This window comes from Gouania willdenowi, chromosome 9 (genome assembly GCF_900634775.1).
Source record: "Gouania willdenowi chromosome 9, fGouWil2.1, whole genome shotgun sequence".
Lineage (NCBI taxonomy): Eukaryota > Metazoa > Chordata > Actinopteri > Blenniiformes > Gobiesocidae > Gouania > Gouania willdenowi.
Genome location: NC_041052.1, coordinates 33,577,403 through 33,601,064, shown reverse-complemented (window position 1 = coordinate 33,601,064; position 23,662 = coordinate 33,577,403). Strand labels below are relative to the sequence as shown.

The window sequence follows — 23,662 nt, the reverse complement described above, 5'->3', positions numbered from 1 at the left end:
TTTAAATGTTTTTATAATCTGGAGTGCATAAAACATGTATGTGTGCGACAGACGGAAACTGGAAAAAAGCCCGTAAACAAAAACAATCACCACTTCACATCCTGGAACCAGTGGATCTGAAAGTGGTTTTCAGCAGAGCGATGGTGGTCAAGGACTCCCGCATGGCAAAGTGAGTCTGGTGCTACGATCAACTATAATAATAATTGCGTAATTGATAATTAATTACACTTATGACATAATCATGTTTGTAATTGTAATTGAAAAAATATTTTGCTGTTGTAATCATAATTGAATTGTAAATGAATCAGAATCAGAAATACTTTATTTATCCCCAGGGGGAATTACTTATGTCACAGAGGCTCAAGAAATATTACAAATGAAAAGAATAAACACTAAACAAAAGAAGAAAATTAAGTAATTAAGTAAAAGACCGTTAATTAAATAAGGATTAAATAATACAAGGGCACACATTACAGGAGTAAAAAACAATAACATAAAAACAATAATACAAATGTACAAATATAATAGATATATACAATAATCAAAAAGCTTTCAAGTTAAAGTGATGAGTTGTACAGTTTGATCGCCACAGGCAGAAAAGATTTCCTGTGAAATCTGTTGAGTTAAGATAATTGATTTTGTAATTGTAATTGTCATGGAAATTCTATAAAAACTAACAATTACAATTTAACTAAACACAAAACTGCCTAACTATGTTACAGTTTTATGGCTTACACATACATAGTTAACAATTATTAAAATATGTTTCATATCCAGTTTACTCACTACCTGTCAGTTCTCTTCAAGATCATTTTACCATTTTTGACAGAAAAAAGGCTCAGACACCCACACCAAAAATATTAATACCAATATTTTCATTGATTAGGAAGCCTAAGAAGGAAACCAAGAGATGAAAAACAAGATGATAGATAATATTTTTTTTAGTGTATTTTACAGCTGATTTAAGACATGGGTCAAAACTGACCATCATCATAAGAGATGCTAACAGAAAGCTAGCACAAGAGGAAGGTTACATTTAATGGGGTAATTTGAGAATGTAGTTATAATTGACTTTCAGTGGAAAGACTTAATTGTAATTGAAAAATGTAATTGACCCCAACCCTGATTGTCTGGTGCTGTAAAGGGAGCAGCAACACAGCATGATTGTGAAAGTCTTCGGTTCTAGTCTCTGTTTGTGCAGTTTGAATGTATCCCTGATTATTTCTTATAGCCAGTGGCCTTTTGGCAACATGAGGTTTCATGTTAATGTTTCAGATATAAGATTTCTGGAGAGCTGCCTCTGTTGTCACTTCGTATTTCTGACCAAAAGCTTCGAAGTGTCCTGGAGCTGGTTGACAGCATCCCACTGCCTAAGAGCAGACCTGCTCCTCGTAACACTGCATCTGCTACAAAGGTAACCCACAGCAAACCCAGACACAACATCAGTATTAAACACAAATTAGGTTTAGATGCGTGTCATTGTGGTTCAAAAACACACAAAATGACAGAAAGATACACAATAAACAGCAAAAATACACTAACTGACAAACATAGAATGACTTCAAAAAACACATGAAATTACATGAAAATACACAAAAGGACAACACAAACTTACAAAATGACATAAAAATACCCAAAACAACAGAAATACACAAAATTACTCCAAAGATGGCGCCGCGGATGGCTGCTGTGGTGTGTTGGTCCGCACTTTTTTGTCTTGTTTTTGTTGTAAAATCCGCAACTGGCTTCTCTTATTCAAGAGAAGAGCTCTTGAACGTCAGGGCAACAACCCCGAGAAATTTATTTCCCACTTTCATCGCTTCCTCTGTGGATTTACTGGACATTTTACTCAAAGGTGCGCTCACCTTTGCTCACGCAGTGAAGCGCCGGAGGAGAGGAAAAAGAGCTGGTGCGCTTGTGCGCCGGCGCACACCGTTACCGGGGATATTCCTCTCTAACGTGCGCTCACTGTGTAACAAAGTGGACGAACTCCAGCTGCTGTTGGGTAGAAACAGAGACTTCTCCTCATCTTCTGTTCTGTGCTTCACGGAAACGTGGCTGTGTGGAGCGGTACCGGACTCTGCGCTGCAGTTGGCCGGCTTCCAACTTCACAGAGCGGACCGAGACGCGGAGCTCACCGGGAAGAAGAAAGGTGGAGGAATCTGCTTTTATGTGAACAGTAACTGGTGTAACGACGTGACAGTGATCCTCCAGCACTGCTCTCCTCACCTGGAATCCTTTATTATCAACAGCAAACCCTTCTATTCTCCCCGTGAGTTCGCTTCATTCATCCTGGTTGGTGTGTACATCCCACCGTCAGCTGATGTGCGCGAGGCACAGCGCACACTCGCCGACCAGATCCTGTGCATGGAGCGGACCTACCCGGACTCTTTTATCATTGTGCTTGGTGACTTTAATAAAGGTAACCTCTCACACCAGCTCCCCAAATATAGACAATTAATTAAATGTCCGACCAGAGAGGAGAAGACACTGGATCACTGTTACACCACACTAAGCAGTGCTTATCACGCCGTTTCCCGTGCTGCACTGGGCCAATCGGACCATTTGATGGTCCACCTGATTCCTTCATACAGACAGAGGCTGAAGCTCTGTAAACCTGTGGTGAAGGAATCTAAACAATGGACCAGTGAAGCAGTGGAGAAACTCCAGGAGTGTTTGGACTGTACTGACTGGGATGTTTTCAGGTCTGCGAACAGTTCTCTGGATGAGTTTACAGACGCTGTGACGTCCTACATCAGCTTCTGTGAGGACAGCTGCATTCCATCAAAGACCAGGGTGAGTTATAACAATGACAAACCCTGGTTCACAGCTAAGCTCAGAGGGCTGAGGGCAGACAAAGAGGTCGCTTTCAGGGGTGGAGACAGAGCCAGGTACAGAGAGTCGAAGTACACGTTTGAAAAGGAGGTGAGAAGAGCCAAACGTTTGTACTCAGAGAAGTTACAACATCAGTTCTCTGCAAATGACTCGGCTTCTGTCTGGAGAGGGCTCAGGCAAATTACAAACTACAAGCCCAGAGCCCCTGCTGCTGCTAATGACCTCTGCCTGGCCAACAGTCTGAATAACTTCTATTGTAGATTTGACAGACAATGGGACAGACCTGACTCCAACCCTCCTCACACCTCTGACCAGCCTCACTCCAACACCTTCACCCCCCACATCAAAGCTACAGTTTCACCCCAGCTGCCTACAGAGGCTCTCTCCCCTATCTTCCCCCCCTCCTCCCCCCCTCCTACAGAGACACCTTTCTCCATCAAAGAGAGAGATGTGAATAGACTTTTCAGGAGACAAAACCCCCGTAAGGCTTGTGGACCGGACTCTGTCTCTCCTTCTACCTTAAAGCACTGTGCTGATCAGCTGTCTCCAGTGTTCACAGACATTTTTAACACCTCACTGGAGACATGCACCGTACCAGCGTGTTTTAAGGCCTCCACCATCGTTCCTGTCCCTAAAAAGCTGAGGATCACAGGACTTAATGACTACAGACCCATCGCTCTGACATCTGTGGTCATGAAGTCCTTTGAACGCCTCATGCTCTCCCACATCAAGGACATCACCGACCCCCACCTGGACCCCCTGCAGTTTGCCTATAGATCCAACAGGTCCGTAGACGATGCTGTAAACCTGGCTCTCCACTTCATCCTCCAGCACCTGGACTCCCCAGGCTCCTACGCCAGGATCCTGTTTGTGGACTTCAGCTCTGCTTTTAATACAATAATCCCAGCTCTCCTTCAGGACAAGCTTTCCCAGCTGAACGTGCCAGACTCCACCTGCAGGTGGATCACAGACTTCCTGTCTGACAGGAAGCAGCACGTGAAGCTGGGAAAAACCATCTCTGCTCCCCGGACCATCAGCACTGGATCTCCTCAGGGCTGTGTTCTTTCTCCTCTGCTCTTCTCCCTGTACACCAACAGCTGCACCTCCTCTCACCAGTCGGTCAAACTCCTGAAGTTTGCAGACGACACGACCATCATCGGTCTCATCGCTGATGGAGACGAGTCTGACTACAGGTGGGAGACAGACCGGCTGGTGTCCTGGTGCAGCCAGAACAACCTGGAGCTCAATGCTTTAAAGACAGTGGAGATGATAGCAGACTTCAGGAAGAACCCAGCCCCCCTCACCCCCCTCACCCTGGGAGACTCTACAGTGAGCTCTGTGGAGTACTTCTGCTTCCTGGGGACCATCATCACTCAGGACCTCAAGTGGGAGCTGAACATCAGCTCCCTTATCAAAAAAGCTCAGCAGAGGATGTACTTTCTGCGGCAGCTGAAGAAGTTCAGTCTGCCAACAAAGATGATGGTGAACTTCTACAGCTCCATCATCCAGTCCATCCTCTGCTCCTCCATCACCATTTGGTACGCTGCAGCTACGGCCAAGGACAAGGCCAGACTGCAGCGTATCATCCACTCTGCAGAGAAGGTCATCGGCTGCAATCTGCCCTCCCTCCAGGACCTGTACGCCTCCAGGATTTTGAGGCGTGCAGGAAAGATTGTGGCCGACCCCTCCCACCCCGGTCATAAACTGTTTCAATCTCTCCCTTCTGGTAGGAGGTTTCGGTCCATCAGGACCAGAACCTCCAGACACAAAAACAGCTTCTTTCCCTCTGCCACCATCCACATGAACACACCCCAAGTCACCCACTGAACCCCCCCCCCCCACCCGATCACCACCTCCACCAGCTTGATATCTGCTGCACTGTATATATATATTTATATTTATCCTATTTATCCTTTATTCTCTATCTATCCTTTATTTATCCCTCATCCTTTATATTTATCATTATTATTATTATTATTGTTGCTGGGTTGTTCTTTGTTGTTTTGTTTTTATTTCTTTTTATTTCTTTTTGTTGTTTGTTTTGTGCACCAACCACCAAGTCAAATTCCTTGTACTGTCCTTAAAACTGTACATGGCAAATAAAACATTTCTGATTCTGATTCTGATTCTGAAAAACATATGACTAAGAATAACTGAAAAATATACAAATTGACCACAAATATAAACAGAAAAGTCTCCTGGAACACACAAAACAATGACAAAAATATACAATAATGACAGAAAAACGCAACACAAAAACAAAAATACACAAAACAAGAGTACCCCAAACTCTTTATTCTTTCCTGTATTATGCTCAGATTGGGTGTTATTTTAAATCCTGACATGAATGTTAATAATGTGATCACATTTGTGTGGCCCCCACTGTAATAAAAAATTCCTAGAATTTTTGTTGTATAGTTTTTCACTGAAAATAATTATTAAACAAACCTCATCTGTCATTTAAGCATAAGCAGACACATTCAGAACAGATTATTTAAAGGAATTAAACAAAATAAAATTCATTAAAAAAAAGCCCACGTTTTTACTGATAGCACTTTTTTGGTTTTTTTGACAAAATACCGTATAACCCGGCTAATAAACTCAGCTACTGAATAGGAGTACATAGGTTCAACCATTGCGTGCACACACACACATACATGGGACTCGCTGCTATGCTCTATCTTGGAGAATGAGGTCCTATTTCCTCCATACAGCTCATCACTGGGGGCTGTATGGAGGAAACAGGATCTCATTCAAGCTTTTAAATGTAAATAGTTCCTCAAACTTTTACAAATTTGCTGCAGTAATCAGTAATGTGACCAATTAGAGGTGACATTGGCTGAAGGAATAATGAACACAAACGGGACATATTAGTCAAGGCTTTTTTAAAGCGATTGTTAATTTCTTTTAATGTGATATTTGTTGCCTAAAGTGTGGGGACTGAGGTCGATATAAACGTCATATTTCCGTGTTTCTCTTGGATCTCTGATGTGAAGTTCTTCTCAGCACACACAGGGGGGCAGACGTCACCTGCTAGTGTTTAAATGCGCTTCTTAAATTCCAGTTTTCACATGTTCAAAAAGCACATCTTTGTTTTGCTTGACCTCTGATATGAGAATGCCGATTTTCATTTTTAAGAAGCGACTTTTCTCGTTTGACCTCAGTGGGCGGGGCCTCCGGATCAGGAGGACTTAACAAGTTGCTGACGAACGAATTCAGCCGCCGGATTTATCAACACCCGAACTTTTGCACGCTCGGATTGATCAGATACCAATGTTTCATAAATCACACTTTGGTCCTGTTGTACAACACAATGTGAATGCAGATTTACACTTGTTTTCACGCAAGGTTGATAAATGAGGGCCATTGGGAGTTTAATCTTACATTTTTGACTGACCTTTGTTTTTAATGTGCACTTTTCTTTTTTCTTTTAGCCAAGGCAGTCATTTACCCCACAGCTCACTCCTAGAAGACCAACCTTCATGGACAAACGCTCCTCCTACATGTTCGAGTCGTGTGAAAGCATCAGCATCACTTCTCTCGGTAAGACTGTGAAGATTCCACTGCTGCCCGTCACTGCCAGTCTGTCGTTGATACCATGTGTGTGTTCAGATATAAATAAACCGGTGTTTGTTTTCTGTTTCTTTTGTTGTCCTCTTTCAGGATCTGAAGAGGATTTGTTCTACGATGCTCCCACATCTCCCGTCGGCGATAAACAATTCTTCCCAGACAATCCAATGCCGCTGCGATACGCAGATTTACACAGAAGAAGTCTGTTAAAGGAGGACGCCCCGAAGAACATGACTGACTTTGTTTTGACTTTTGAGATCAGCGAGGTATGAACAAGAGCTTTGAGTATTCTGATAGCTAGTGAATATAGTGGTAATCGAATGTTAGAAATTACAAGAAAATTACCATTTTTTCACATCATTATACCTGTATTTCAAAAAGTGAAATCTTAATATTGTATATACAATATTTGCTCATGTTTGATATTATATTTATTCATACCAGTTAGTATTTTTCTTACTTCAAGATCTTTCTTGTTTTAAAAAACTTCGGTAGGCCAAAATTTCCTGTTTTGTTGGCAGATTATTTTGCTTTTTTTTTAAAGTAATATCTAAGTATTAAGGGTCATTGACGTACAAGGATTTTCACCGCATAATATTTCATAAAATGGGCAACATCGGGCAAGGTTTGCATCAATATTATGATGGAAATAAAACTTATAATAAATTTGAATAGATTTCGAGTAATTGTAAAAATTTTTTTTTTTTTCAAAACAGCAGTCATGGCCAGATAGTCACACCACGTGATATTTTAACTTTGAATAACAGAATAAATTACAGAAATATATTAGTAAGTAACATTTATTTTTATTTTTTTTAATCAATGTGAGCACATATATATATATATATTAGGTATATTAGGTGTATTTTTGTGCATTTAACCCTCCTATTGTCCTTGGGGTCAATTTGACCCCATTTAATGTTTATCATTCAAAAAATAATAATTGACTTTGTGTTTCATATTTCATAATGTTTCCTAATTGATGGGTATAATATATTAAGCATAAAATTATCAGGATGAAAATTTTTTCAATGTGCTGAACACATGTTGCATGCATTGGTGTTCTTATGGGGTTACTTTGACCCCAAGTTGTGTAAAACTAGCATGCTCTCTCTCTCTCTCTCTCTCTCTCTCTATCCTCTAGGAAAAAGTTTACCATCAATGAGTTTTTGGAACAGCTCTTTCACAGTGAAAGTGATGTAGAGGAGAACATGTCTGAAACTTTATAGTGAATAATGCCAAATATGTTGCAAAAAGTAGATAAAAAATAAGTAAAAATACATAGTTTATGAGAGGAAATGGGGGTGGAGGGGGGTCAGCAACATCAATCAATATGTTTAATTCTGTGAGAGTCATGAATGTTCACTCCAAATTAGAAAAGATTTGGATGATAGATTTTCAAGATACACTAACTCCACTAAAACCAATAGGATTCATACTCTTGTAGCCATTAATGTTGTCAGTAAATTTGAGAATATTTGGATGAAAACTATTCAAAGATGAATTAATTTTAATTTAAAAGTTTGTCCTGATGGTGGCGCTAGAGAACAGGTCAAGGTTTCATTATCAAGGGCTTATTTTTGTATTCAAGAAATAAACAAAGTGTCTGACACAAAAACTTGGTCAACAATTTGCTGAAAATAATTTTCTGGAGGCAAATATCCCAGGGGTCAGATTGACCCCAAGGGTTAAATGTAACATTTAGTAATATTTGAGGATAATAGGAGGGTTAAACCTTTCTTAATTAAAAGTAATCCAGTTGGCCAGAATTTTTCAGCGTCACGTCATTGACCCATATCGCCCTAATTTAAGTTACCGGTATTAAGATTTCACTTTTTGCAGTGTGTTGCAGATCATGAATAAACATTATTTTGTTAAAAATAAAGAGACTTAACTAGAATCAAATAAAACATCAAAGATTAATCAATTCAAGTGAATATTTAAAGATGTGATTCCTGTACTTTAATGTTTCATTTCTGAGCTTTATTCTGTCTAACTTTGTTGTGTTTTGTTCAGTTTTCTGTTCAGCTGTGCCGACTCTCTGGAGCTCAGGAGATCACAGTTCTCCACTTGGATATTGAAGGTCTGGGCACGGAGCTTAAATTGTGTACTTTTGACATGACCTCGAACACATACCTGCGAGAGATTTGTCTGAAGTGTCCTGAATACATGGGTCAGTAGCCGTACTTTGTGTTTATAAATATAATATTTGTTCAGCTAAGGGAAATTCAGTCCTCTGTTTGCTCTTTTACTTTGTAGATTCTGAAGATAAACAAGTTCAGCTGATCACCACTCTAGACAACACAGAGGTGGACCTGCTTACCATGGAGTATATAAAAGTACTGCAGATTATTATTGAAACTCATGTTTTTTTTCTATTCTTTGAAGTAGTAATAATCAATGGTCTCTGTATGTCCTTAGGCTGATAAAGCAGGCCCTGAGTTCAAGTCTGTGCATAACAACACAGAGCAGCTGATCAAGGTGAGACATCAAGGCAGGGTTGGGTTCAATTATTATTGTAATTGCATAATTGATCATTAATTACAATTATGATCTAATTATAATTGTAACTTAAATAGCTTTTGCTGCTGTAATCACAATTGAATTGTAATTGAGTTCAGATTGAGAAATTCTGTAAAAACTGTCAATTACATTTTATTAAATGTAAAACTGGGGAACCATGTTACAGTTCTATGGCTTACATTTACGTTGTTAATAATTATCAAAATATGTTTCATATCAAGGTTTCCCACTATCTATCACTTCTCTTGAGGATCATTTTATCATCACACAAAAATACACATGAAAACAAAACGACGAGAAAAAACATACAAAATGACTCCAAAAACACAAAATGACATTTAAAAAAAATTACAAAATAAGAGAAATTAGATGATAAATGATATTTTTTTTGTGTATTTTACAGCTGCTTTAAGACATGTTATCATAAGAGATGGTAACAGTAAGCTAACACTAGCGGAAGGATACGTTTTATGGGGTAATTTATTTTAGGCTCAGTAATTGTGCTTAATAGATTTGTACTTTAGTAATTGAGAATGTAATTGTATTTTGTTTCAGCGGAAAAATGATAATTTTAATTTGTAATTGTCATTGGAAAAAATGCAGGTCATTGTAATCATAATTGAGTTGTAATTGAACATGGATAATTGAGGATGTAATTGTAATAAAAAATTAAAAAAAAGTGCATCAAGGTGTTTATTTGCTGACTTTTCACTGATAATGTTATTATTTTGTATAAGCTGGGTGTCATCTCTCCATGCCATTAATGCACTGTTAGACTCTTACTGTTTTTGTTTTATTTTTTTTTAATTCTAAGTAAAATCAAGTAAAACAAAATAAAACAAGAACAGTCAATATCTTTTGTATTTTTTAGATTCTTAATTGGACAATTTTTTTTTTTTCTGTGTGTAAATTATTTTCTAACTCAAGCTTGAATTAGGAACTTCTGTTTTTCATACTGCAGAACCACAAGATTTTTTTTTCTAAGTGAAATTAAAAAAAACAAAACAAAAACATTCTATTAGTTTTGTATTTTTGTTAGAGTCTTTTTTGGACAATATTTTTTTTTTTCTATGTGTAATTTAGTTTCTAACTCGAGGCTTATTGAAGAACTTCAGTTTTTCACACTGCGAAACCACATGATTTACTAAAATTTTAATACAAAACAATAAATAAAGAATACATATTTATTGTGTTGGTCAAAAACTTGGAACAAAACAAAAGCAGTCAATTAGTTTTGAATTTCCAGGTGTTTTTTTTTTTTTTTTGATTCTTTAGTTTTTTTAGATTCTAATTATTCTGTTTGTAATTTAGTTTCTAACTCATAAAAACAACTTCTATATTTCACACTGGGAAAGCTCATGGTTTATTACAATGTTATTACAAAACAATAAATAAAAAATACATATTTATTGTGTTGGGGAAGAACTTGGAACTTCACTTGGAGGACAATTATTATAGTTTTTTTCATTTTAAGAACCCTTTGATGAACTGTTGTATTTGTTTATTACTATCTATTTAAGTGGTAGCTGTACAAATATTTAGGAATTCCCTATATTTTGAAACCAGTAAAAAAAAATTGTAACACTTAATAAAATGTGTTTTTTTTTATTCCTTAGGTGACCTTCTCCTCCCTCGATGTTCATCTCCATACAGAGGCTCTTCTCAACACTATGAACTTCCTCAACAACCTCCTCCCTCCATCTGATAAGAAAGAAGGAGGGCTGGAGGAGCTCCCTACCATCACTGAGGAGAATGAAACCGACACAGAGGGAGAAGAAGAAAAGAAGGAGGAAACTAACGTAGCCAAGAAAAAAAGTAACCAATAAAGAAAATATGTTTTGGAGCAATGCCAGACTAATAACTCTGCTTTTATCTTTCTTTGCAGCCTCGAAAAATTCAAAGTTTGCAGATATTGTTAACCAGCACGTCAGAGCTGATCTCCGCTGCCTGAAGGTTTTTATCAGAGGACAAAAAGCCAGAATCTCTGAAATCAGAATTGAAGGTATTGAGGATGTAGCATTTACAGTATGTGTGTTTGGTTTGATCTGAAACAGCTCTTTGTATAGGGCCTCACTTAGTTTAAAGTTTAATTATGTTTTTTCTACTCTCTAGGTCTAGTTTCTGAGGTTCTGATGAAAAAGAAGGAGATGGAGGTTCTGGCCAACTTGAAGAATATTGTGATCTTTGACTGCAACAAAGATGCCTTCTATAAAAAGGTAATCAAATCACTGCAAAATGTTTTTTTTTTATTACTTCTTAGTTAAAAGATAAGCGTTGTAGTTTGTCAATAAGATTTGTTCTGTGAGATTTATTGTTATTGATATAAATAATGAAACATCCATCTAATCTTTGTAGAATCTTTCATAGTTTGTTTCATACATTAAATGAAAATCATTTTTGAAATGAAAAAAGTAATACAATTCAATAAAGTAGCAGTTAAAATAAATGAGTAAAAACCATACGTATTCTATATTGTGCTTTGATCAATCCCCCAAAATCATAGTCCACCTAGTTTCATTTTTCCTATTTATTATTAGTTTATTTTTATTTTTCCCTCCACACCACCCTCATACATCGCATCAACACACATGCATAACAACATACACACCTCATACATTTCACTCATAATGCATTTATACATTACATCTGTGTACAAAATGTATATAATTGCTTATACCAGTTTAGCCAGTGGTAACCTTTAGTAATGGATTTGCTTTGAGTGTATTAAAAAGTGCTATATGAAATTCAATTTATTACTATTATTATTAATACTAGTACAGTGCCCGTCGGAGTTATGTATTCATGTTGACATAAACAGGACTTCCACAGTGTGGATGGGAAAATGAATGGGATATATATATCAATATATTTTCTTTTGGTAGCCAGAACATGACCACAATTTAATCAGCTGTTTCTTGGCCCATTATCAACATCTCCTGAAAATGTCATCAAAATCCGTTCATAACTTTTCAAGTTATCGTGTATAGACAGACGCAGCGTCGCACTGCCTTAGCATAGAATAGAACACTGATGATGAAGTCACTGTTATTGACATCATCAGTTTGAACATTCTTGGAACACTGATGACATCACCTTGGATGACATCATCAATTAGAACATTATGATTTGAACTCTGATGACATCACTGTTGATGACATCATCAGTGTTTTAAAACAATGTTTGACAGGATTTCCACAGTGTGGATTGGTCATTTCAAATTGGTTTTAAATTGGTTTTGGAATTACCAAATTACTGCAAAATTACAGATGCACACACTTGGGGTATGTGCAAGCCATTGACAAAGTTTCAGGTTGAAGAGATATTCACTCCACGGACACAGACCTTTCTTGCTTTTATAGATAGATTATGCTTGTACATTTTTAATATTCTCGTTTATAATAATAAATGCATGAATTTTACCTGCTTTGTTTTTAATATTAGGAATTATAAGACCTTGAGAACCAATGCCAGAGCCCACCTGAAGGAAATGGTATTAATTAATAACTCATAAAGTGATCTTGGACACTTTAACTCAATCCTTGATGGCATCAGCTGGCAATCGTAATGTTAATAATAATTTATATTATCAATTTTAATACCCTTTGTCCTACTATAATTATCCCTGTGAGTCTAATCTTGCTCAGTTTTTATCTAAATGACGTTTTTTTTTTTTTTTTTGCCTCATTGTGTTTTTATCTCTCGTTTTTTTTTAAAAGGCTGTCTCTATAGCGGATGAGGAAGTTTTTGATTTCCGCATGGTCAGCTACAATGATGCCACAGAGGGCGATGCCTATCTGGACATGTCGAAAGTTGACACGTCGGTCACGCTCACAGTGGGATGCATTCAAGTCATTTTCCTCAACAAGTTTGTCTCATCCATCCTGGTAGGAAGTACATTTCTTCTTACATTTAAGAGTCACATGCTTGTTCTATGTGTGTTCTGTGAGGATTTTCTTTCCTCTTCACATGTGTTTAAATCTTTCTGTTGGTTAGGCATTCATCAATAACTTCCAGAAGGCTAAAGAGGCACTGGCTGAGGTCACGGTCCAGGCTGCAGAGAAAGCAGCATCAGGCGTGAAGGAACTGGCAGAGCGCAGCACTCGGATTGCACTGAACGTCCACTTTAATGCGCCCATTATTTTCCTCCCTCAGTCCTCCACTTCCACCAATGTGATTGTAGCCGACCTCGGGCTGTTGTCTGTAAAGAACCATTTTGCCAAGCAGCCCTTTAAAAGTAACTTGAAGATCCCTCCAGTCGTGGATATAATGTCTGTAAAACTGACCGACCTCAAGATGTACAGGTTAGAACCCACATACATACAGTATATACGAACTAAGGCTGCACGATTTTAGCTCAACACAAAATCCCGATTTTTTTTTTTAACTTTGAAAACTTGATTTTAATTTAAATATATGATACTGAGTGACAATAAATCATGTTTTAAATACAGAGGTTTGTAGTCCGCCCAAAAAAACTAGAGATTTACATCAAATATGAAGCCAATTATCATTATTGAAGTCTACAAAATGTGAATTAATTGAACTAATGTATCGACATTAAACATTAGGCCAAAGATGCATGTTTTTGTACAAAAAAAGTTCAAGCGGAAGCCCACTTTGCCACAACTGTGCCAAAGTTTTTCACAAGCTTGGGAACAAGTGTTTAACTGTAATATGTCAGTCAAATTGATTCCAATCATTGTTAGTCTTGTGATTTCTGACTAGATGTTGCAATTTGGCTTGAAATAAGCACATTATCCATTTTTATTCAGGTCTCTGTGGTGCCATACGTAATGCTAATTTTGGTTCCAGTCTTTGGTGCTGTTACGCATGGGTCTAATTCAGCAATGCTTTGACCAATCAGAATGTTTGACACAGCGTTGCAAAGCTCAGAGCCTGTAGAAAATAGTGTTCTAAAACACTATGGGAACAGGCTTTAGCCCTGGCCAATCAGAGCTGGATAAAGGAGGGACTGGCAATTTTACGCACAAACACTAAGCGTTCATTGGCAGATTTCTCGGCTGAGAAGTGCTCAGATGGAGTTTTAAGCCTGTGCTGCCCCCACCTGTGGGTTTTCTTGCAATTATTTTCTTTTAATTGAAAAAGTGAAAACACATTTCTGTATTGGGAATAAAGTGCAACAGCAAAGCTTTAACAAGGAATGTAAAATCCCCTGTGGGTGTGATAAAATAACAAACTATTCAACCCAAAAATGAATCCCTCAGCATTTTTAGAAAGAGAACCTTGCATTAGAAAAACCCTCCCACATAATTAACTTTTAAAAATAGAGGTCATAGTGGGATCTCACGCTAAACATGTTTGAAACTTGTTTTTCAACAATTTGTAAAGGGAGAGAAAGTCTTGCTGTGATTACACATGATTAAATGGGAAAATAGAGTTACTGATTTTGACTTTTTAAAAATCGTAATAAATAATCTGATTTTGATTTTATATCAGTTAATCGTGCAGCCTTAATACAAACACATATCATTTGTTTTAATGGTTATAATATACAAGAATAGTATGTTTTCTTTGAGTATTTTTGTTGTTTTCTTTGATTGCAGAACCACTTATAAAGATGAAGGTTTTCAGGGAGAGACTCAACTGTTGATGCCAGTCAGCCTCGACCTAAACATCCTGAGAAACCTCTCCTCCAACTGGTACCACTGCATCCCTGACATAGAGATCATTGCCCACCTAAAGCCTATGAGTGTAAGTAGTGAACATGACTGCAGTTCTAAAAGAACACATTTAGACAAAACATGATCATTTATTCATCAATTGTTACCTATTTGAACACTTAAATGTAACTGACGGCATAAATGATGTCCCATTTTTACAAAATATTCCCAGCATATGGAGGAACAGTGTTAGAGGCCGATATGTAACAATGACCCAAAATGTTACAACGACCCAAATTCTAATTAAAATAAGTTTTAATAAAACCCAAAATGTAATAATAGGTTAATAATGTAACAAGATGCTGAGCCCAAAATGTGAGAACTTTTTGCTGTCATTATTACATTATGGGGCAGGCAAAAAAAAATTCTCCTCACAGTTTAATTTTTTTATTACATCATAAAGTGAGGCAATGAATTATGGATTAAAGGGTTTATTGCGTCAATGTAGAGTGTAGTATACATAAATGTGTGTATGTAGATGTGTATGTGTGCATATATACTGGCAGTGGCTATCCGTATGGTTGCCGTATCAATATACTTATATTCTATCCATACACAGCGTCCCTATTTGGCCTTTTGGGGAACCTTGACATTTTTGTTTTTTTTTTCTTGTATATACAGTATAAATACACATATATATCTGGGCATCTGTGGCTCAGTGGTTGAGTAGATCGTCCAATACCCGAAGGGTTGGAGATTTGATTCCCGCTCTATGCAAGTCACTGTTGTTGTGTCCTTGGGCAAGGCACTTTAGCCCCATTGTCTTGTATGAATGTGGTGTGTGAGTGTTGGGTAGGGTCGGAGAGGCCCATGGCGCACTCTGGCAGCCTCGCTTCTGTCAGTCTGCCCCAGGGCAGCTGTGGCTACAATATTAGCTTACCACCACCGTGTGTAGAGTGGAACAATAATGCACATAAATATAAAAGAGTGTCTATGAAAAATTATTATTGTTATTATATAAAAAGATAATATGTATAAAACAGGTTAAAAGTTTTAATGTAATGCCCAGCATCTTGTTACATTATTTACCAGTTTTTAACATTTTTGGTTAAAAAAAATTATTAAAAATAAAATAAAGTATTACATTTAATGCTCAGCACTTTAGTTACATTATTAAACAGTTATTACATTTTGGGTTTTATTACATTTTTTCAAATAATAATTCAAGTGTTGTTACATTTCAGGCTCCAACATACCTTCCAGATTTTAACCAGTCTTTGTGTTTTTTCTCTGCAGTTGATTCTCTGCCAGGACGACATGATCGTGGTCCTGAGGACTTTAGGTGAGAATCTCTCTGAGAAGTCGGATGCAGTCCCTCCTCCTCCTGCTCCGACTGCCACAGACCGCTCATCTGAATCTGCATCTCACAAAGAGTCGCAAGAATCTGGAACCACAGGACCACCCAGCAGTAAGCAGTTACCGCTGAATGTTTGTGTCCAAAGAGATTCTCACAATATTCTGGGAGAACTTTGTGTGAAAGACGTGGCTTAGGACGGAAACCACCTGAACCACTTGAAAGGCAGTCATAAATCATTTTAATTTCAATTGTAATTGGAAAGAATGCCGGTCATCATAATCATAATTGAGTTGTAATTGAACATGGATAGTTGAGGTTGTAATTGTAATTGGAAATAATATTGGTAATCGTAATTGAGTTGTAATACAGCATGAATAATTGAAGATGTAATTATAATTTGAAAAATGTAATTGACCCCAACCTTATAATAACGTTACTGCAGGTAACACAGTGGTGACGGCTGCTGTTGTGGAGACCCACAACACCAACAGACTGAAGACCACGTTAAAGTTAGAGTTCAAGTTTGACTCCATGACGCTGGTCTTGTACAGCCCCATTGATAATGAGGTAATAGAGCTGCGACCATGTGTTAATTTATGCAATGTTTGCGAAACACACGTAAAAACATGGGTTTGCTTCAAAGTTACAGATTTCAGACCCACATGATGAGCAGCTGAAGCTGGCAGAGTTCACCCTGGGCACCATCTCCACATCTGTCAACATGTTTTCCGACAGCTCAATGAAAGCTTCAGTTCGCCTCTCCACCTGCCTTCTAGATGACAAGAGACCCAGAATAAAAATGGTCACCCCAAGGTACCAAATATTTGTTAAAAGGGATCCTCCACTGTTTTTACAAATGTGGCCTGCAACCTTTTAAATGTACTTATTATTAGATATATGCCTAACAAAACATTATTTTGCACCATATTTGTTTTATTACCCTTTTAAAAATGGGACTACTTTACCATTTTAGAGCCTGTATTTTTCCATCTTGGAATCAAATGTTCTCTTTCATCCCTGCTTACCACCAGAGGTGGTGCTTTAACCACTGCATATTCCCCTTCGTGCATGCGCAGTGCGAGTATGTATACCAACATTGTCACCCATGACCTCTGGATAACCCGGAGGAAGTTTGTATCTTCAGGTATCACTTCAGGGAACTTTCCTTTTTTTCGTCTCGCACGCAGTTTGCTGGAAGATTGTGCATACAGCTGCCGTCGCTAGTAGCTCCGTGACCGTGGTAGGTCGGAGCAGCGTGCATTTGCCCTCCAGGAGCTGCGACGGTGAGTGTTTGGATAGCGGTAGCTTCACCCATTGGCAACCTCTGTTGGCACAGGCTGCATTAGCGCCACCTCCCCTCAGCCTATGGTTTGTGTTTGGTCCCGACGACACATGCTGACACGGTAAGTAGCCTCTTATTTGGCAGATCAACGGTTTGTCTTTAAAAAAGAAAGAGATTGTCGGTGACGGCTGCGTTTGCAGCCTATTCCCGAAGTTTAAGTTAGCCGACTTTATTTGTTTGCTGGTGGGTCATGTGCGCATGCCCAGAGCTCAGCATGGATTTGTTTACATTAGCTTTACTGGCTGTAAGCTAGTGTCATCCTCTGTTAAAGAGCCCAGTTTGGGTGAGGACCACAGTACAGTGGTTGTTTTTTATTTAGTATATTTGGGCCTCTACTGTGCAGGCAGCGTGTGCGCTCCCTTCCCCAGTATACGGTCCCTATATTTGCCCATTCTACGGCGTCCGCACTCAGGCTAAGCTGAGGAGTGCAGGGTGATACCGGACAGGCGGCGTACGCTCCCCCTCCCTGTGTTGAAATTAGTGGCTTATCAGTGCAGCTACAATGGATGGCTCTCATATCTGCACATCCTGTGGGGCTTCTTTACAGCCAGAGGATGGCCACGACCTATGCCCCGCATGCCTTGGTTCTGACCACCTGCGGGAGGCGCTATCAGGCAAACCCTGCATGAACTGCAGCTACTTGCCTCGGGCAGCCAGGATTGCCAGGTTGGCGGGGGTGGAAGGCTCAGTAGCTGAAGTCGACCTCCCCCCAGGCTAGCCAACTCCGGCCCGTCAGACATGCTCTAAGAGGCGGGCAGAGGCTACGGCAGCTGCCCCTTCCAGGAAGAGAACAAAGTCTGATCATAGTGGGTTATCATCTAAAGTCGAGCAGCTGTCTGCTGAACTGGCCCAGATGAGATCCCTGCTAGCCGACAGCCAGCTGGTTATTCCCCTGGTGGCCGATGCGGCACTCTCTCCCCCAATGCCAACGCTGCTGCCCGAGGAGGATACACTCTCTTTGGCAGCTTCGGCTAGCCATTTCTGTGATCATGGGGAGAATTTGGATGTCGGATCCTAGATGTCTGAGCAGGGTTCCCACTCCTCAGATCAGAGTTCAGGGGCCGAGGTGGAAGACCACTTCATGCGCGCTATCATGCGCCTGGCTCTACAGTGGCTGCACACACCTGTCCCACAGTAGGCAGAGGCTGCACCTGCAAGCGCCTTCTTCAGGTGCAGCCCTGCCCCCGCAGCCTTCGCTATTCCACATTCAGAGGATTATCTGAAGGAGTTACAGTCCTGTTGGAGGGACAGTAAGGCTTGCCCCCGTCTCTCTGCAGATGGGCGGACCCTGGCAGCCATCCATAATGCAGCGGGGGCTGGCCTGGATCACAATCCGGCCATTGAGCCTGCCATCGCTTCTCTTATTGTGTCCCCAAATGAAGCACTGCGAAGGGATGCTAGGTGCCCTCAACCCTAGTGTCGAATAACTGATTACCTTCTCACAAGGGCTTATGGTGCTGGAGCACATTCTGGTTGCATGAGAAACTCCCTATCACACCTCATGTTGGCCCTCTCAGCCTCACTGCAGGAGGGCAGTGTACATGCTGATGCGGTCACCTTCTGTGATGCCTCATTGGAGGCTTTTGGGCTCATGTCTAGAGAGCTTGGGCGAATAATGTCCATCTTAGTCCAAGCTTGTCGTCAGGTTTGGCTGCCCCAGTCAAACTTAACGGAGGCAGCCAGGAGAATGCTGCGCAGCATCCCGGTCAAACCGGGGGAGATATTTTGTCCAGCAGCCCAGGAAGCGCTGGAAAAAACCATCCAGACAGGGCAAACCAGACAGCAGCTTGCCGGGCTTAGCCGGATGCCTCCTCCCCTGGCCCCTGGCCGGCATGCTTAGGGGTCCCCCGGCTGTTTTTCGCACCCACGTGCCGCCGACAACACACCCCACTGGTCGTAGTGATTCCCAGTGTCCCGCACGGAGAACAGCCCGGGATTTTCGGGGCTCTGCTCGCCTGCCCGACAGACAATTTCGAGCTCCAAGAGCCTGTCCGAGAGATTGAGGCCTTGGGGCCGGCGGTGGGGTATTTTTTGCATCAGCAGCTCCAACAGTGGGCTACTCATGCTTCAGACCCGTGGGTGGTTGCCACCCTAACCCACGTGTACAAACTTCAATTCCGCTGCTGGACCCCCACATCCGGCCGGGTCAGAATGACATCCATCAGCGACCCGGCAAAGGCTCTGTCCGCTCTGTCCGCTGTCCGCCCTCCTGGCCAAAGGCGCCATCGAGCCTGTAGACCCTCGGTCAGGTTACAGAGGGTTTTCTCAACGTATTTGCTAGTGGCGAAAAAACAGGCAGATTCCGCCCAATTCTAGACCTCAGAGGGTTGAACAAATTTATGAAGGTCATACCTTTCCACATGCTAACCACAGTAGATGTCGTCAGAATGGTGGCTCATGGGGACTGGTTAACATTGATAGACCTCAAGGACGCGTACATTCACGCCCCAATTGCTCAGCAACACAGGCGGGTTTCTGCGCTTCGCATATCGCGGCCGCTGCTGGCAGTTCAGGGTGCTGCCCTTCGGCCTCTCTCTCTCCCCAAGGGTCTTCACAAGGTGTGTGTCTGCAGCCCTGGTACCTCTACAGTCTCAGGGCTTGAAGGTTCTCCCATACCTGGATGACTGGCTGATCTGTGCTCCATCCTGGGCCCAGGTGTCACAAGACACAGAGCGTCTCTTGTCAAGGTGAATGGGCAAAAGAGTTGCCTGGTGCCATCCCAGGTCACAAATTTCATTGGGTTACAATGAAATGTGTACAGTGTTACAATGACAGCAAAACCCTCCCCCCACCGTGTGGACGGTATTTTTTCGGTGCCCTGGAGTGATACCTGAAGATATAAACTTTCTCCGGGTCATCCAGGGGTCACGGATGACATTGTTTTTATACATACTCGCACTGCGCATGCGCAAAGGGGAATATTCAGTGCTTAAAGCACCGCCTCTGGTGGTCATTCGGAATTCATAGAGCCATAGTTACAGTTCGATTGATGATGTCACATGACCCCACTGCCTGTAAACATCCCATTGTTTTCTATTGGAGTGAAGCCTTCAGCCTGATTTTTATATAATTTAGCAGCTTTTTAGTTTAAAATGACAAATTGTGTTTGCTTTAAATCAGTGTTTCTCAAATAGGGGTACGCGATGACACTACAGGGGATACTTGAGAGAGAGACGGAGGAAAATTAACAAATGAAAGCATGAAAAATACGGGTTTTTATAGTGTTTATTTTTAGTTAAAAATGACAATCATACTAAATATTACCAGCAACTCACAAAACGACAACAAAAACAAACAAAATAAATAAAAATATACTGAATAATAAAAGGAATAGACAAACAACAAAATACACAAAATGACACCAAAACACACACACTAAGAGAGAAATATACTTACTATTAACAGCAACACAAATACAAAACAACAACAAAGATACAATAAATGAGGAAAAATACACAAGATTATTAAAAAATACACAAATTAAACAGAGAAACATACAAAACGATTTAAGAAACAAACACCAAAAAACACACACTGAGAAATAATAATTCAAATGATACCAACAGCACATAAAAAAATAGAAAAATATCCTGAATAATGAACTAAACAACATCAAAACACACAAAATGATGATGGTAATGATCTTGATTAAAACTTGAACTGAAAATACAAGGGTCAGTCTTGGTCCCACATCAGGAGGGAGATGACCATAAATGATAAAATCTATAGAAATAAATCAATTCAGGAGGCACTAAATACTATTTCATTCCATGTATTTACACAATGAGATTCTTTACAATGTCCATTATCACTCATTCATTCCATCATTATGCTCTATAGTAGTTGTTTTCACAGAATTCTGACCCAAATGTGTTAGTCGGACAAATGGGTACTTGGATTCAAAAGTTAGAAAATGCTGATGTAAACTTCTTTTGTTTACCGAAAAAGGATAAAACAGTTGTGACCCGAAAAATAATCTATGACTGCAGGAGGCGACAGTTCCAACTCTGTGGTTTGGTAGTAGACAATGAAGCAGAGATGAAGAGTTCTCGTAAGGGACCTTTACTCCCCCTTATACAGTGCGCTGACATGCTATATTGGCGTAATGGCGCGTTCACACCAAACGTGTCGAAAACGGCAGGTGTACATTCACAATATATGGGGGACGTGCTTCTAGGGAGTGTCGGAGGTCCCGCTGTGTGTCCCGCTGTGCATCCCGCGCCTCCTCTGCGGCACGTTTTGAAGCTTTTCCTGCTGCGGACGTTTTTGACGTTCGTACGGCACCTCCAATGCGGCTGACGCTGGAGTTGGGATTGTTGAACTTTTGGGGCATATCGCGGCGTGTCGACCAATCAGGAGCTTTCCCCAACCGTGACATATACAGAATAATGACAAAAAAAAAAGCACTAACCGGAGGTGGAGACAGAGGGACAGGCTCTTTTCTGCTGGCATAGAACACCTATAGTTGGTGTCCTGGTAGGAGATGCGAGCGCCGATGCGGGTCAGCAGGTCGTCCAACTGGGCACGGGAGAGACGGAAGTAGCGCTGAAAGCGACTTTCATCTGAGCGCAGCTCTGGTGAATACAGAAACGGCGCTGAGGTGCACATAAAGCCAAGCCACTCTCTCGATCATGTAGAGCCGATGAACAGGAGTTGGAGGCGGCATGTTCAGCAGGGAACTTCAGACTTTATTCTCTATTCACCACACACCACACACCACACTCACCACTCTGGAGCCCTCTAACATCGCAGTGCACACACTGAGTCACACCAAAATACATCCGACCGGAAACACAGCCTTCTCAACACAATGTTCCTCACCACTTCACACCATCACTTTTGATGCCCAAAACGCGCTTGGTGTGAACCTACCATAAGTTGGCGAGTAATCACAGATAGTTGAATGATTCACACCCAGAAGGACCCCTATCCTCAGGGTTTGTGTGTTTCCAACAGTCTGAATAGCAATGTGTTTTGTTAGGCATAGATCTTCTAGTAAGGACATTTCAAAGGTTTTAGGTTACATTTGTTAAAACAGTGGAGGATTTCTTTAACAAACTCAAAACAAAAAGAATATTGTCCAGCTTTGGTTCGATTCAGCCCAAATCTGTTCCTCAGAGCAGTGATTTTCACCTGTTCTGTCTCTTTCAGGATGATGGCCATGCGTCCAGGCGCAGAGCAGAACATGATGGTAGAGGTTACCTACCGCCAAGGTCGAGATGGCACTACTCTAGACACTGTGGTGCAAGACGTCTACCTCTGTGCAAGTATGGAGTTCCTGCTCACAGTGGTGCACATTTTTCTTAAAGCCACAGAGCAGGGTTTTGCTCAGAGTCCACAACCCAAGAACAGCAGCGCTGGTGGAGATAAAAAACACCTCAACTCCTCCGTCTCATCAAAAGATTCTGGTAAGTGGATATTCTTATTTGTTAATGGCCTAGGGCGGAGAGCCCCTGCTGGGTCCTGATGAGCAGTCCTGGGTGCTCTTTGGGGCATTTTTGGGCAGTGGCTTGCAAGTAACATACCAGGAGAAAAAAATAAAAAGCCAAACAAACTTAATTCCTGTGCAATCTTTACATTTGCATTTTGGGTAATGAGTGAGTAAGTTTAAAGCTGCTGCGGAGACGATAATTATTTATCATATAAAGACAGGCTGTGTTTGAAATGGCAATCTGGATACTATGCACTACAAACTCAATGTGCATATATTGTCTACTGTATATAGCAGTGACATGCACATTTGTATAATGTGACGAAGCAATAAAGCAATGAACATGTATGTGAACGCTTGGCCACTGCATCAGCTGTCAGCTTTTGATCCTCATCTCCACATAGCGTTAACATAAATTTAAACAAGGAGAAGCACTCTCCATGACCAATTTTGTTCATAAATGACTCTAAGAACCTTTTTCTAACAACCCGTGGAAGTAAATTTCAGCAACCTGCCTTTACAATGAAGAATAATGACTTTGTTTTGGTCATATCACTGGCTGCTGCTCTAAAAAGACAGGCCACTGTCTCCAAATCCTCGCTTCTGATTGGTCAATCACACATACGGGGGAGCGGGGAGGGGCCATTTCTACGAGCATGAATCAGTTTTGCTACAGACGTCTCGCAAAATGTGGTGCAAAGCTCAAGCAGCGCAGATTCACACGAGAAAAGTAGTTTGTGCATCTGTAGCGGCAGATTTGAGAAGTTGTAATTGGAGAGTTGTGGTTGGAAGCGATCATTTACGCAAGTAATTAAAAAACGTGAATTAATGTTGGATTACAAGTTTACAGCTGTAACTTTGTGTAAATATCAGTCTCTAAATTTCTCACATTAATTTCTCACATTAATTTCTTACATTTAAATTTATTTCACGTGTGGATTTTTTATACACAAGCTCAAATCACATTTTGCAAGCTCTCACAT

The 23,662-nt window shown here is 40.5% G+C and overlaps 1 protein-coding gene across 4 annotated transcripts in view; it reads left to right on the top strand.

The window, feature by feature from the left end:
• Positions 1 to 23,662, top strand: part of vps13a (vacuolar protein sorting 13 homolog A) — an 87,749-nt gene that overhangs the window by 19,071 nt on the left and 45,016 nt on the right. For 3 of the 4 annotated variants that reach the window (XM_028456342.1, XM_028456339.1, XM_028456341.1), the window contains exons 22-38: positions 52 to 169; positions 1,276 to 1,414; positions 6,270 to 6,378; positions 6,499 to 6,671; positions 8,422 to 8,578; positions 8,665 to 8,744; positions 8,827 to 8,886; positions 10,545 to 10,743; positions 10,814 to 10,930; positions 11,041 to 11,144; positions 12,645 to 12,812; positions 12,922 to 13,229; positions 14,493 to 14,640; positions 15,846 to 16,017; positions 16,349 to 16,473; positions 16,550 to 16,719; positions 22,400 to 22,656. In XM_028456342.1, the coding sequence (XP_028312143.1) occupies positions 52 to 169; positions 1,276 to 1,414; positions 6,270 to 6,378; positions 6,499 to 6,671; positions 8,422 to 8,578; positions 8,665 to 8,744; positions 8,827 to 8,886; positions 10,545 to 10,743; positions 10,814 to 10,930; positions 11,041 to 11,144; positions 12,645 to 12,812; positions 12,922 to 13,229; positions 14,493 to 14,640; positions 15,846 to 16,017; positions 16,349 to 16,473; positions 16,550 to 16,719; positions 22,400 to 22,656 (2,604 nt within the window). The remainder of the gene's footprint in view (positions 1 to 51; positions 170 to 1,275; positions 1,415 to 6,269; positions 6,379 to 6,498; positions 6,672 to 8,421; positions 8,579 to 8,664; positions 8,745 to 8,826; positions 8,887 to 10,544; positions 10,744 to 10,813; positions 10,931 to 11,040; positions 11,145 to 12,644; positions 12,813 to 12,921; positions 13,230 to 14,492; positions 14,641 to 15,845; positions 16,018 to 16,348; positions 16,474 to 16,549; positions 16,720 to 22,399; positions 22,657 to 23,662) is intronic. The other variant, XM_028456340.1, reaches the window with a different exon arrangement.